The sequence below is a fragment of the Lepidochelys kempii genome, chromosome 4 (genome assembly GCF_965140265.1).
Source record: "Lepidochelys kempii isolate rLepKem1 chromosome 4, rLepKem1.hap2, whole genome shotgun sequence".
Lineage (NCBI taxonomy): Eukaryota > Metazoa > Chordata > Testudines > Cheloniidae > Lepidochelys > Lepidochelys kempii.
The window spans coordinates 23,356,453-23,372,516 of NC_133259.1; the positions used below are offsets into that span (position 1 = coordinate 23,356,453).

General features: G+C 39.4%; 1 protein-coding gene across 2 annotated transcripts in view; it reads right to left on the minus strand.

Annotated features, from left to right (window-relative positions):
- The window catches only part of HPGDS (hematopoietic prostaglandin D synthase), a 57,982-nt gene that overhangs the window by 28,487 nt on the left and 13,431 nt on the right, over positions 1 to 16,064 (minus strand). For both annotated transcript variants that reach the window (XM_073340703.1, XM_073340704.1), the window contains one exon: positions 9,497 to 9,638. In XM_073340703.1, coding sequence (XP_073196804.1) covers positions 9,497 to 9,629 — 133 coding nt within the window. In that variant the 5' untranslated portion in view covers positions 9,630 to 9,638. The remainder of the gene's footprint in view (positions 1 to 9,496; positions 9,639 to 16,064) is intronic.

Genomic DNA, 16,064 nt, shown 5'->3' on the forward strand with positions numbered 1-16,064 from the left:
AATTGTGTGCACTTCCCTGTTTTTGCTCATTTCCTGATTACACTTTGTTTTTGGGTGTGGCACACTGCCCTGAATTCTGTACTGAACTAAATCCCACATAGCCCCTCTGCAAGTCAATAATGTTGCCACCCAATTAAGTCATTGAGTGCACCTCAGAAGTTTGGAGCTGGGTGTGCCTCAGCTCAGATACAAGCTGTGAAGGTGTTTCATTGGCTAGCTCCTGAAGACTCTAGCACCTGGTGACTCCCAATAAACACTTAGGCCTGTTGCTCAAGGAAAGGATTGTTTCCTAGGGGGACAGAAAGGAAGGTCTTTCAAACTCAAGGTACAACCTCTCACTCATAACAAATGATAAAGAACTGCTCCCTACTTGGCCCTTTAGGGGCAGCCCAATAGACAGGGTTAAGGCTCCTCAGGCCTTGTAACTGGGATTCCGCTTTTAGTCCATTTCAACAAAAGCAATTAGACATCACCTGTGTTATGCTTCCTGGTTGTGGTTCCTACATGGCTCCTGATAACAGACAGTTGACCTGTGCATGACGAATGCCCCACAATCATCACCCCACAGCCCTTTCCCACAGGCTACTGCAGCTTCTCCTTGCATAAACCTGCTCTCCTAAGGGCTCTGTGCCCCTCAGCAGCCTCCTAGTTTTCAAGCTACCTCCTGTGGCTGGACCCTGGAGACCCAACTCCCTTTCTGGGCCAGACTTTTTAAAATAGTTTCCACCTCCTTCCTGCTATTGACCAGGAAAGGAGACAGAGAAGGTAAATCAATATGACTAGTCTTATTTCTTTTCCCTTTCCCTTCCGTCTCATACCCTTCCCCTCTTTCTGGTGTCCACTCTTCTTTTCCACGTAGATCCCAATCCTTCATTTCAGCTGTTTTCCCATGTGTGATTTCACCTTCCTCCTCCCTTCCCTGGGCTTGCACTCCTGACATGAACTGTTCCTTCTCTACACCATTTTTTTTAGTATTAAAACTGTTTCTAGAGCTGCTGGAGTCCAAGCCAGGATGCGTCTGTGTTTAAGCTTTCTCGTGGACCCCAGAGCTTCATTCAGTTATGGTGCAATGCCAGCAGGCTAACTTGTCTCTGAAACAGGGTACTTGGGTTGTCTAGAGACTGACAAACAGTTACATTCAGCATTGTTTGCTGTGTTGTCTGTTGAAATGACAACCTCCCAAAATCAACAATAGCATCAGTTTCTTTGCGGTTAAGTGGATGTTTATTTAAACTGAGCCCTGGGAAACAAATGCTTAATTAATATTTGATGTCAGAAATGTTTTAGAGAGAGAATTTGCTGGAAGGGGTAAATGGAAGGAAATTTCACTTTTGAGAAGGATTTTATAAAGCCAATAGAGGAAGAATTGTCTTGTGTTGAAGGGACTGGACTGGGACTCAAGGAAGCTGGGTTCAGTTCTTGGCTCTGCTGTAGATTTCCCATGTGACTGTGTGCACGCCACTTAATCTCTCTGTGCCCCAGTTTTCTTTCTGCAAAAAAAGGGAATAATACTCTTTCCCCCGAGCCCGTCCATCTTGTGAATGTAAAATGTAGGCTATTTAGGGTAGGAGCTATCCTTTGAAATGAGTTTGTGACACAATGGAGCCCTGACTGAAGTTGGGCCATCTAGCTATTACCCTAATACAAGTAATACTATAATACGTGTTTCTTTTTAAAGTGACTGTTCACCAAGAGCCCAAGTGGTGTTCTGTAAAGCTATTTTATATCACTCCAGCAAGAGCCATTCAGGAAAAAGGGTGAGCATCCCCTGAGGAATTCTTGCTTGCTTTCTGCTGTCAGACACTAAATCTCCGAAGATTCATCTGTTTTATGACAGCAGAATTAATTTTCATCACAATAATCACCCACTCAGCAACTTCCCTCTGGACCTTTCAACCACACTTCCAACCTCTGAGCATTCCCTGAAGAGATGGTAAATATTTAGCAGTGCATGACATAAAAATATTCCATGCTACTTCTACAAAGTGGCTATTAATTGTCATTGCTTTCCCCTTGAACTGTAGTTGTTCACATAACACACTGCAGATGTTAGTAGCTTTATGACACGATGAAATGGTAACACCCATTCCTTTTCAGTGTATTCTATGCCAAGGAATTTTTAAACGTTTTTAAAAGAGTCTATTCTGTGACATTTTAGGTCTTGAATTGAGTACATTTCTGCTAGTGATTGAAATAGTTTCAATTCTGTCATTTAAATTGTATGTTTATATCTGAACCCTCTCTGCCAATTTTGTTTCCCAAGTTCTGAAGGATCTAGAATGAAGAGATTGTGTCTCCGGATTTACATTTCTGTACCTATTGAAATGGACAAGAATGATACGAGGTGAGCTCAAATTGCTTAATCCAGATTCATCGCTTAATCCAAATGCCCCACAGCTGGGGAGTGTATGGGCCTGGGATTTTGGTTCAATGAATTATAAAGATTAGAGTCAGAATCAAAAATTCCCATCTAGATGTGGCTTCAGATAAAGCCAAATAGCTTGACAGGCTATAGTTGCAGGTAGCCACGTTTTGCACCTACATTTGAAGTGCATTCCTCTCTAGCACTGGTTGGCAATTTACATTATTTTAATTTGGGACAGGTTGAAACAAGATCATTTTACCCTGACTTTCCACTCCAACCCTCAACTTTGTTGGTTCAAATCCCATGGAGCCTGAATCCAAACCACCCACTTTTTTTTCTTTAGCCAAAACACCAACCCCAGCCTCTTGATCTGGCAGTATTTTCAACCCTTTGTGAACTCGGAACTTTCCTGGTGGATGTAAACTATTGGAAACTGGGTGATTTCCAGGTGGGACATGAATACTTACTCTGGAAGGTTTTGGTGGCTGCCAAGAGGCACCATCTGGGGAGATGGGAAGGATCTCTTGACTGCTGAGAGTCAGAACCAGGTTAAGAATATAGGATTGTGCCTGTGCCAAACAGGAGAGTCTGCCCACTCTTGTATCTATCTCCCTTCTCGCACTCACTATGCAAAATGCTTTCCCCTGCTGCAAGTTCCTGGTTGATCCCAGTAGTGAGGAGGCAGGTCTCATCAGCAGGTCAGGCAGGCTGTCAGGGTGGATTTACCATGGAGCTCAGAGAGGCTTCATGCAGGGAAGAGAGACTGGCAATCAAGAGGAGGTAGGCTGACAGGTGGGGTGCCTAGTGCTTGCTGAGTCTGCATGTGTGATGATTTCAGGCCAAATCTCAAGAGGCACTGACAGCCTATAATTCCATTAAGAAAAGGAGGACTTGTGGCACCTTAGAGACTAACCAATTTATTTGAGCATAAGCTTTCGTGAGCTACAGCTCACTTCATCGGATGCATTCAGTGGAAAATATCTCCTCACTGTATTTTCCACTGAATGCATCGATGAAGTGAGCTGTAGCTCACGAAAGCTTATGCTCAAATAAATTGGTTAGTTTCTAAGGTGCCACAAGTCCTCCTTTTCTTTTTGCGAATACAGACTAACATGGCTGCTACTCTGAAACCTATAATTCCATTGAGTTCGAAGGGAGTTGCAGGGGTCAGCTTCTCTCAGGATTTGTCCCTAAATCATCAGACCTGGAATCCCAAATTAATAACAATTAAACTTTGTACAGCGTGTCGAAAATCAAGTGTTAGGTAAGTGTTACGCTTTATTTGCTTATAACAACTGTTGCGGGGCTCCGAAAAAGACTGGAAGCTCATCTGGATCCAATGTCTCACACGCACTACCTTTCCCGCTTTTGGGATATTAGCCTAAAGGTGGTCTGTGCTAGCCCTGAGCAGGCATTGAAGAGGAGAGCCGGGTAAAGTTTTTCCAGTGCAACAGTTTTCGGCTGGAAAATGCTGATCTGATGGAATAGAAACATTCCATGCGAGTGTGTTGATTCCATTGATACTTTTGTTGGAAACCAAATAGACTGACAGACTGGCCAGCCTGCCTGGTATACTGGCAGCCTGCTGGTCAGGCTGGCAGGAAACCAGTCAGGGTCCTGGCTGCCCGGTTGGTTCCCCAGTTGCCAGCCCCAGGACTTCCCAGTTCATGAATGTCCACTTGGCAGGGAGGCAAGCGGGCTGGACAGTGAAATGGATTGTTCCATTTTGTCAGAAATTTCCATACAGAACTAAACATTGGCAACTTGGCATTTCCTGCAAAATGGAGATTCCTATTTCTTGCCAGCTCTATTGAAAAGCAACCCGGAAGAGTTGCATTTACATAGCTTTGCTTGTTTACCGGTCTTCTTGAATTTGCTGAATATTGAAGTTACAGAATTTTTTCCCGAAATTGCTATTTTGAAATCCGACAGTAGATTGTCTGACTGGTGACAAAAGGAAATAAATGAAATGTACGTTTATAGACATTTTGTTGTCAAAGTACCTAAACCAAACCATGCAAAGCTTTCATGTTTATGGTGCACTGAGAACACATTATAGTAATTGGCGAAAGAGTAAGAGAGAGAGAGAATAGCATTAGAAGTAAAGAATGAATTGTCCAGCCAAAGCTGCTGAACAGTAATATTGAGTTAAGAGAAATGCTCAAAGATTGGCAAAATTGGCCGCTCCAAAATCACACACACTGCTACATCATACTGTTTAATCCTGTTCAAAAGTAAAAGCTACAGTATTCTAAATTACTGTTCTGCATGTTAAGATTAACTCTTAACATCCTGCAGTGTTTGTTTGCCTTGGTCTTCCTAGGAGGAGAATTTAAATGAATTCTAACTCTGGGCAAGGGACGAGGTTTCAAACTCTGTTCTACAGAGATACATGCATGCTATTTTTCAGTAATATCTTTGCTTGTGAGACAGGATGGAGAGTACACTTTTTGTCCCATGCTTGGTTTTTTGTTTTGTTTTGTTTCGTTTTTTAAAAAAAATTCCACTTTGTGGTTTTTCATGCTTCCATGGCTATGGTCCCTGTGGATGTGGTTTTCCAAACTTTTTTTAAAAATCTGAAATGTTCTCTGAGGAGCTCCCTTAGACTCTGAATCAGAAGATCTGTCCCTTGTCTACAATAATGGGAGGAGAGAAGAGATGCTGTTCTTTCCCCTGGATAGCTCAACCTTTTTCTTCCCTTGAAAGAGTAGTTTAAGAGTCCGATTGTGGGCTTGATTTCTGATGTCAGCATTCACAATTGGGCCCTGATTTGTTCACAGAATTAAGTGTAGAAATGCATGCATGTTCTTGTGTATGTGGTCATCCATGGAAATTTAGCTTCTGTGCTTTCCCCCAACCTATTTTCAATATTAGAGTTACATAATTTGTAGCAACCAAAAATACACAGCTCTGCTATATTGTATAGACTATTTTTTTCAGATATAATTTTTGTGTTTAAAAAGGGAATCTGCACAAAACATTTTGAGCTATGTAGGATTTATTGTCTAGTCTGAATGAAATTAATACTTCAGAGAGATGCAAATAAGCCATGCACCGCACTGCTGCTGCATCTCCTTCTGCTAATGTTTGTAGTCTTCCAAAGTCTCCTAATATTTAAAGACCTGTGTGAACTGTGATACAAACTATTGCAGATGTGAATGAGGAAATCTAGCATGATAACCACATAACTAGTGTAATTCCTAATTGTTGGCTCGTATCAGTGGTAAAAGCTAGTCACTGGAGCTGATGCGGTCGTCTTATCATTACAACTGTGAAGCTGGTATTTTAGAGCAGAAAGTCTTTCAGTGATTATGTAGCATTGTGGCTTTGCTTTATCCAGGATTTATTGGGGAGGCTTAACTGAAACACCAGGACATAGCAGTTTTTATTGCTTCTACTTTTAGGCGAGGCAGTTTGAAATGAGGGGATAAGAAGGAACATACAGCCCATGATTTACATGGGCATATGTTCTGGTAATGTCAGTATTCTCTTTGTAGGTGAAGTCTGTAGCAGACCAGTTTTAAGGAGAGCTGGTGGAATTTTTTTTCGATAGAACAGTGTTCCATCCAAAATTGTGGTTTCATCTAAATCAGAACATTTTGAATGAAGATATTATTTGATATTTTCCACAGCGAGGTTTTCAAACAATTAAAAAACAAGATGGCATATTTAATTTGGATCTTGTTTCATGCCAAGGTTATTTTCTTTTGACTGTCTTGTTTATTTATATTACTGTATTATATTATGTTACATTCGCTAATTATGTCTTGACACTAGTAAAAACAAAATACACTTCAGAAACTTCAGCTCGTGCAGAATGTGATTCTGTTTCTTACATGGAGAGTTTTACACTTGTGTTGTGAAAACTACACTGGCTTCCAGTTTGTTTCTATATTCTATTCTATTAGAATTACCATAGTTCTGATAGACAAAACCCTGTACAGCTTAGGCCCTGGCTAAAAGACTGTCTCTTTGTGCTCCATCCTGATGGTTAAAATCAGCTGAGGTAGAAAAGTCTAGATTTTTATTTGTTGAGGTTGGAGGCAGTGCAATTGCATTGAAGGACTGTCATTTGATTCCTCTGCAGGGCCCAAGTTTACATGACTGAACCTACCTATTTATTCAGGCTTTTGGCTGTGAGGGCATGGGAAGGAAGGTTTGCCTGCAGAGTTGGCTAGAACGGCTATTTGAGTTTTTTTTGCTGTGGAGTTCTTTGAGAGTTCTTGTGATTTGACACTTTCAGCATTGAAACCTTTTACTACCCATAGCTCTTGATAATTATGTACGTGCAACTTGAAGTTATATTTATTGCATAAATTGCAATACAACCAAACAACATCAGAGAAGCACTGAGCTACACTCTCCTCACACACATGAACCTTGAATCTGACAAATTGACTTGCATTTGGGTGGAGGCGAAATTGTATTGTTTGAGTACCTAAATATCCATTAAACATTAGCACTTATATACTCTTGTGACACAACATGACACATTTCACCATGCTATGTCTAGAAACACTGTAAGGGTGAATAACTTATTATTATTTCCTATGGAGTAGATTTTCCCATAGTCAGCAAGTATTCTGCTGCTGGCTGGTCTTATGACAAAACCCATATCTTCAGCAGTGTTAAATTAGCTCCTGGTACATGTGAAAATTATGCAACTCTTTTTTTACATAGTGCAGCTGGAATGGTGCCATTATCTCTGCATGAACTCACCCTCACCCAGTCTCATTGATGTGAGCCTTGAGCTGTCCAGAGGTAGGGATTCAGGATCCAACTCTTGGCCAAAGTGGGATTTTCAGACGTCTATCCAATTATTTTTGTAGGCTTAGAGTTTCCCATGACAATCACCACTATATGTCCAATCCTCCCTCTCTCTCTTTACTTGTATTTCTAAAACAATTCGTGACCCTGAGGAAGCACTCTATGTGCCTGATTTTGCCATTCACAGATTTTCCACTGTGTCGGTGGGAGTTCCAAGCAGAGGGTTTGCAGAATCTAGCCCCAAGTGGGACACCAGCTGAACCTTCCTCCCCCTGCACTTTACCAAATGTCTTATTTACTCTGAATCCAATGTAAGAGTCATAGTAATAATGGTAACATTATCAATGTGTATATATAGCAATTTTCATCACATATACTTCCAAAGTATGTTACAATTTTAATTAAACCTTACAACACCCCGGTGGGGGGGCATAGGGGAGTCAGTATTATTTTCATATAACAGATTGAGAAACAAAGGTTAAGTGATTTGCCCAAGGCACTAGAGTAAGGGCAGATCCAAGAACCGAGCTTAGAAATCATGGTTCCCAGTTTCTTTTTCAAGAGACCTTGCATCGCTTATCATTCGATCATGATGATGGTAGTGCAGATGGGCCGCAGTCAAGCATAATGGCAAACAGACACTGGATAATGTAAAAGCTTCATCATTGATGGCTTCATGTCCTGAACACTAAAAATATTTTGGAAAGTATTTTTCTGCCCTACTGCCTGACTGGCTTCAGTGTTTGTGATATCTTCAACTGCTGCATGGGAGATACAGCAGTTTGAACTCAAGACTTGGCAAGTAAGTCTGATTTTCATATGTTTTAAGTTGTAAATGCATTTGTGATTTCTAAGTCTCCATTTATATTATCTGTTTTATTTAGTCTTATTTAAAAAATCACCTATCCAAAATTTTAGGTACGTGTAGAAAATGTAAACCAACTTTATTTGTGGACACACACAAATTCAACTTGAAAAAAGTCCAGCACTAAAAATTCTCCTAAATACCTCCAAAACCAACTCTCTGACCATCACTCCTACCCACTTTTCTCCCCTTCTTACCTGAAAATGCCTTGGGGACACCCAAGTTATACTGCATGACGTGATGGTCAACAGAATCAGGCTCTGGTGGAGACATGGTTTCCAAAATCCAAGGCCCCTCATTGAAAACAACGTGTCTCTATTTCTGCCCTGTTCCCCTTGTGCCCCTTCTTATTTTGGCCAGGGGTGTCTTAGTTTGAGCACCCCAGCTAATAGCAAACATCTCAGTGTCACTTAGGGAGAAAATGATGTTTAAAGCATTCAAGATTCAAACCATTTGGGGTTTTATAGGCTAAAATAACCTTTGATTGCACCAAGAAAGAATTTGGAAGCCAGTGCTGATCATCTCATGTGTTTCTTCCAGGAAGTACCACTTTACAAATGGAAAGCCACATTTTTCCCAATCTTAAAGTGTACCCCCCTCCCCCCATATAGAAAGTACAAAAGCAATCTGTTCGGGAGGTAACAATAGAAGCCAATTTCCTCAAGTGACAATATAGAGGAAATTGGCAAGTCCTCTGATTGCTTACCTCCAAACTACCAGCCTGACGTCAGTCTTTTCCAGACTAAGACTTGCTGATGAATTAAGATATTAAACAATTTTAAAGGGTAGAAACTATGCCATGTAAACAAAGGGCTTGGTATACACTTGACATTGCTTTGACCTTTTGACATTTTATTCTCATTCTATGTCAATCTCAAGTTAATTTAACTGTAAACACAAAGGAGCCCTGTAGCTTTCTGTGCACTGTTAGCTTCTCAGTAGGCTGTATATTGCTTTTCAGAGGAAGGCTGTGTTCTTAACATTTTCCCTTTTCAACCGCTCTTGTTGCTTTCGCTCTTAGAGAACTTTTCAAGCCACTAGGGGCAGTTCCCTCTTTGCTTCTTTAATTTTCATTTTGTTTCTGAAATTGGTTTAAGGGCTTTAGTGTACCCTTTGGAACCATTTTTTCCTAAGAGCCTTAGTGTGTTAATGCATACCTTGCTTCCATCAGTTCCTAGCTGACAGCAATTGAAAACTTGGGGCCTGATCCCCAGCTGATGTCAGTATATTCAATGAAGATAAAAGAACTATGCCAATTTACACTGACTGAGGATCTGGTCCTTGGACTCGTCTTCCCTGGTGGAGAGACAAGGGATGAAATCCTGGCCTCACTGAAGTCAATACCAAATTCCCATTGATGACAATGAAGCCAAGATTTCACCTGAGAGGTTTTAGCATGTATGGATTCTTCCCATCCTAAATCAGCACCATCCCATGCGGTTTTGTGTTCTGATGGGATTTCTTGTAAAGCTTTGGATGCAAGAATCTGTTCTACTCACTTGGTTTGATTTTGGGCCAGTCAGCTTGTTCTATCCTGTGGTCCTCGTACTTTATGCCTGAAAAGGCAAACAGATAGCGAATGATTTCTGCTCTTCCTCTCAGATTGAAATACGTTAGCTTGTAGTGTGGCATGATGGATCTCTGAAAGAAAAAGCCCATGTTGATGATTTAACACGTTAACTACCCTGCCCCGTTTATACAGAAGATATACCTACACGTTTGTGACATGGTAATAAAATGTCAATACTGTGACCATAATGTCAAATTAAACATGTATGTTAGCCTCCTACCCACAATATATCGTACTGCGTGGCCACCCCATGCTACACCTGTAAATCCACATTCTATAGCCAAAATAGTCCAAGTTGGATGCTTAAAGCTAAGATGATCATTTTGAGTTCAACAAGAAGAGTCAGGAAGAGAAGAGGACAGGGGCATGTCAGTCTTTATCTCTCTCCTTCATGCAATTACAAAGCTATGGCTTGTCTTTTACAGTTTTATTTTATTGTAAAACCCATCTGCAAATGAGGGAGTTTTATATTCTCTGGAATCTGAAGCACTTCACAACTTATAAATGATGTGAGCCCACAATGATGTTATGTTCTATCTTCGTAAACTGCATTTAGCGAAGCTTTTGTTTCTTTGGGGGTATTTGCAGGCTAAGCAGTTCATTTAGGCAAAACTTTAAAAACAAGCCAATGGTATTTTTGAAAGGCTGGAATAGTATCTCTTTTAAATGTTGTGTTGTTATTTTTTATTTCACTTCTTCCTCACTAGTAAATGCAAAATGCAAGTGTCTGGGGGAGGTGAGGTAGGACAAGGGTGAGCTAGAGGTTATGTTTTTTAAGCCATTGTGTACAGTATAGAGGTTTATATAAGCTCAAGAAAATTAATTTTTGATGCTGTTCATAGTGATGATAAATTAGATGGGGGAAAAGTCTCTCTTTTGCAGCTACAAATGTAAAGATGTTGCATTTTAATGATCTCACAGGGCTTTTTTATCAGTCCAAAAATGTCTGGGCATGGAGTTTTTGCACCAGTGTGGCTGCATGCACTGCCACTGGCTGTGAATCATATTGTTCTTGTTAGGTTTCCTGTTTAGTTACTGCTGCTCTTCTAGGGCCCAACGAAAAGTTGTGATTGCTTTTAAGTTTATTCTATAAAATATCCCTAAGCATGTATAGACAAGGATTTCAGTAGTGACTGTGTTTCATCCCAGTCAGAAATGACCACTCTTGCAGTTTTGCCTTGGTATGTATGCCCAATCCTCCTGGTGCCTTTGTGGGTGGTGTTTACGTTTTCTGACCCCTTGTGAAAAAGTGAGTAGAAAATTGGAAAAACAAAGGGAGAAGGAGAGATGGGAGGGAACAGAATGCTGGAGGAGGCTGTATGACATGCATTTACCCATGCTAAAACGTGATAACTAACAATGAACAGACACAAAACGGTTTCATTAAATAAACACTTCAAACCCATGTCAAAGTTTCCCCTTAAAATCCAGATCAGATTTTTTTATCCCTGTGCCTTGTTTTTTCAGGCTACCTTTAAAAAGTCTTGTGGTGGTGTGTGTTTGTGTGTAGATGCTTGTGTCTACGTTCATGATTTGTATCTATCGTATCTTAAATACTAGAATATAGGTTTCTCTAATATGCCACTGCTGGTTTTATTTTATTAAATCCAAGTTTAATAAGTTTAACCTCCATTCCATGCCTTAAATTCTGGAAGAGTTACAGCTTTACCTTAATGGAAAGGGCATAGCTTGTGGACGGAGAAGTAAAAAAGTGTTATCAACTCTGACATCAACTAAGCTTGCATTTTGTCTCATACATGAGCGTATTAGCTAATTTTGCACTTTTAGAGTTCCTTTAAGTTAGACTGTGCATGTTATAAAAAATGCTGAAGAACAACCCTTAGTGTTTGTGTGGGGGTGACTTATCTATCAGATAATATAAATGTAGTTTGAATGTGTGCTTAATGTGGTTTATCTATAAAATAGTATGCAAACTGGCTTTGGATATATGTTAAATGTTATGGAAAGAAGGAGGTAGGTGTTGGTGCTCTATATGTGTTGTAAGTTTTGCTCAACTATTTTGTTTTAATGCATGTCCTTCAGAAATGTTACTAAACACAAGAGGCTTCTAATACAGTTTCAGCAAATAGGTGCAAATTTCCAGGTAAATATAGGAGGTTATGAAGAAATACATTACTTTGAATAAAAGGAATAAGATAAATTTGAACAAAGGTTAGACATCTAATTCCATTACAATCTCTTTACTGGTGCTTAAAGACAATTACTAAAGGAACTGTGTAGAAAGAGGAAATTATATTCCTGGTCCAGAATTAAAAAAACAAAGTAAGCCTAATGGCTAAATTTGCATGGGTTTTGTAAAAAGTTGGTAAGGAGATACAGCTATGTTTCTCTAGGACAGGAGACAGGTATCTAAAGAAAATATCCACTTAAAAAGATGTGTGTCTGATAGATTGGCACACTGCCTACATACTATAGAGCTGGGCACATTATTTAAATATATAGATCACTTTAAAAAGTCCTTTTTCAATTGATGGGGATGGGGTGGTCTGGCATATATGCAGACATATTAATTATACATCCATTTATATCGAAGTGATCAACGGTACAGCCCTAGTCTTTGTAATAAATCACATAACTGAATCTCTCAATACTACAGTAGAAGGGGAACATTTTCATGGAATGAGTTAACTCTGCTAAGTAAACCTGTGATACTTAGATTTGTAAAAGACGGTGGCCATTTAGCCATCACGATTCAAAACATATGCTCTTGAGAGCAGATGAAAGACTGGTTTTACACTTGAAAGAAGGGGGTCTCTGTTTTGGAGACATGAAGACTGATTGTACTTGATTATTTCTGAAACAAAGTATGTTTTCTGTCCTCAGAGGTACAGCGCTGTATTTTGTATTACAGTGAGAGAGCAGTCAAAAAACCAATAATTTTCCTGGCAGATAAGCACATGGGAGTTCACTAAATTTACCATGAAAGATATCTGTTCCTTTGCAGCATGCAGCAGGGACAAAAAGTATTCTTGATCATTTAAGATTTCAAAGACCATGGCCTGGAGTTGAAGCAGTTGCACACAGACATCCTGAGCTTAAAGGATGAAACGTCTGCTGTAGCTTCAAAACAAAGTTACTGCTGTCATTGTTTCCAAAATTAGGAAAGCTGAGCTTTTTTTTTTTAACCTTATGAAAAACGAGGCACTAAAGGCAAAAGAAATTGTATTAAAAGGCACATGTTTATTATTCCACCTACAATGTTGTGTGCAGTTTGGCAGACATAGCTCCAGAAATGACCACTGAAACAGAGGATGTCAGGTCATTGTTGGTCAAGGAAAGTGAGGCCTTACACTGAACTTGATGGTATTTCTGTCTGTCAGTGGTGCAATAACTTTTGAAAAAGAAACACTACAAAACTTTGGGGTATGTTCTAGGCATCAAAGACCAGAATTCTCTCGATTTTGGTGAAAACCAGAAAAGCCTGCTTTCCACTAATCGTAATACGGGGGCCTCTGTACTACTGGTGGTTTCGTTTTTGACACACAAGCCTGAGCTCCTGAATATCTGTGATCAGTAAAGATTCCAAGAGGCTTTTTTACAAAAGCAGATTTGACTTAACAGCACTTTTCCAGCATAGCTCAAGTTCCTCGAATGTTGTATTGAATTCTGTGAGTCTCACTTCCAGGAAGATATTGACAAATTGGAAGGAGCTGAGAAAAGAACAACAAAAGATCTTAAAGCGAGAGATGTTGACAAAAGGAAAAGTTAATAGATAAATATGTTTAACTATCACTTCCTGGGGTGAAATCCAGACTAGGGAGGGGCTGTGTCACCACCTGCCCTGCAATGTTGCGTGCCTTACAATGCTTTGCTGCTGTAACTCCCAACCTGGGCCCCTCATAAACAGCATGCAGGTCACACCTTGAGTGTCTGTGTATAGCTACAGCCTTCCAGCAACACTCCAGTAGCACTCTGGCTTCCACCAGCCTTGGTTAACACTTGCCAAGTAAGCCCAACACACTCCCAGTCCTGGATTTCCCCCTAAACAAGTGAGTTCTGCAGTGTCCAGTCCTCTCTTGGACAACTGAGATATTAGCATTCTGTTGCCCGTAAGGGGCCAATATTTAACAGTTGGCTATTTTAAGTGGTGTTACCACACAAGTCAAGTTGAAACACAATACTGGATTCATTGTGATTAAAGAATAAACCAAGTTTATTTAACTACCAAGAGAGAGATTTTAAGTGAGTACAGGTATAAGGCATTAAAGTAAAAAATAGTTACCAGAGAAGTAAAGATAAAATGCTTTCTATTAGCTAAAACTTAGTCAACCAGACTTGGTTCAAAGTAAAAATTTTACCTCGTGTTCCCAGCAATAGGGCTGACGAAATACTCACGTAGGAACTCATCCCAAAGTTCAAAGGCTGGTTCTTTTGTCATCTTCAGTGAAAGAGAGAGAATCCCTGGGGTATTTTTTACCCCTCGCTTTTATAGTCCAGTCACCCTTTGAAATGCATTTTCCTGAAGGTTACCCCAGATAAAGATTTTTTCCCACTGTGAGGACAGAGAGATGGAGTCTCGGGGTTCCAGGTTGTTGTTTGTTAATATGCGGATTGATCTGTTCCTGCCCCGCTCCTCTGCCAAAGAATGGCCATTTGACCAGCCAATCAGCTTGACCTGGCTAGAGGCATCAGCTTGTCCTTTGTCTTTGCGAAACAGGTTTATCCCCTCACAAGACTTGTGTGGTAAGCATCCGATGAAGTGAGCTGTAGCTCACGAAAGCTTATACTCAAATAAATTGGTTAGTCTCTAAGGTGCCACAAGTACTCCTTTTCTTTTTGCGAAACATATTTCAGTCATCATTTCAGTTGATGTTCATAACTTCACATATATATAACTTTCACCATGATATTATTGTGTAAAGTGAGTTATTAGTTTTCAAATGATATCTCACAAAGCATATTTTGTTTGAAGATTATTACATGAGTGTGCAAGGTTTGACTATAGGGATGCATTTGATCAAAATAGCATAGCTAAGAGATGACTGCATAATAGTATGCAATATTTCAAGGTGGTGTGTACACCAACATGGCAGAATTACTTAGGATAGTACAATAACATGTATTAGGAAGTGGTGGAATAAAAAAATGAAAGAGGAATTTTTGCTGAACGTCACAAAAAATTTCCTAACAGAGATGTATAGCAGCTTGTGGAATATTTTTGTTCCCCAAAGGAAGTAGAGGAAGCTCTGTTGCTTGAGACATTTAAAACAGAGCTAGACAGACCTCTAGTATATATACCGTAAGGGAAAATCAAGTATTTCTAATCTAGCTAAATGTATAATTCTCAATGTAAATTTTATCTTATGCATTTACTTCATCTGCTGATGAAATGCCCATTAGGACATTACCAAAAACATTTGACATTTGTTCTGTGATTTTGTTTTACCTTTATAGTTTAATTAAAAGCAGTTTTCTGAGTGTGTGTGTGTGTTGTTGTAATTATTTGTATTAAAGTAGATGAACATCAGTACTAGAGCTTGCTAAACATTTTCACAAGTTTTTTAATTAGAAAATGGCCTGCTTTCAAAATAGGCATTTTTGGTAAAATAAAATTCATTTTTTTTAAATGTAGATTTTGGTTTGCAATATCTACTTAAACTTTTCTTTTTCCCATCTCCTTTCCTGTCTTTAAAATCAATTTATTAAAATGATTGGGGGGAGGAAGGAAAGGGAAAACAGGAAAAAAATATAAAAAGAGAAACCACACATATCAAACATATTTAAATGCTACAAAATTAAAACTTCAGAACTGGAATTTTTTCTGCAACATTGTTTTTAAGTGTTTTGACTCACTTTAGTTAAGGAGAGGTATTGGCAAAATAATGTGAGGCATCTTGGACCCTGATCCTGCAAACACTTACGCACATAAGTCCCATTGATTTGAATGCATTAGTGTTTGCAGGGTCGGGGCCTTTTGTAGCATTTTGGTGTAGTATGTCTGTCTTCTAGTGTGCTATTGTATCACCATTGTCACGAGCATAAAATTCACTGAAAAGCCAACTCACAAATAGTTACTACACATACACAGTGCTGAGGGTGTTTTTAAAGTCCCAGTCTTCCTAGTTCTGGTTTTTTTTTATTTTTATCCCAGTCTCCTAGTTCTGTTTTTTTGTTGTTTTGTTTTTGGTCTCTTATTAAAAATTCTGATCCTCCAAAAAGCACATCTTACACTGGTAGATTTCTGTATGTTTTACATTCCTCTGCAATAACTTCAAATTGGTTAAAAAACTAATTTAAATTTTAAACAATGGGTAAGTGTGTTTCATTACTATAGTCAGCCTATTGCAAACTTTATAAAACCACTACAATCAAGCAGAGTTTAAAAAGTGCATGTAAACAGCAAAACAATGCAAAACATTTGCACCCTTCAGGTTATGTTGCAAACCCAAACTCACATTATGTTTATGAACTTTTCAGCAAGCCTGGACCATTTTTCAAACTAAAACAAGGCAAATCCTGTCAACTTGCAGCTAAGC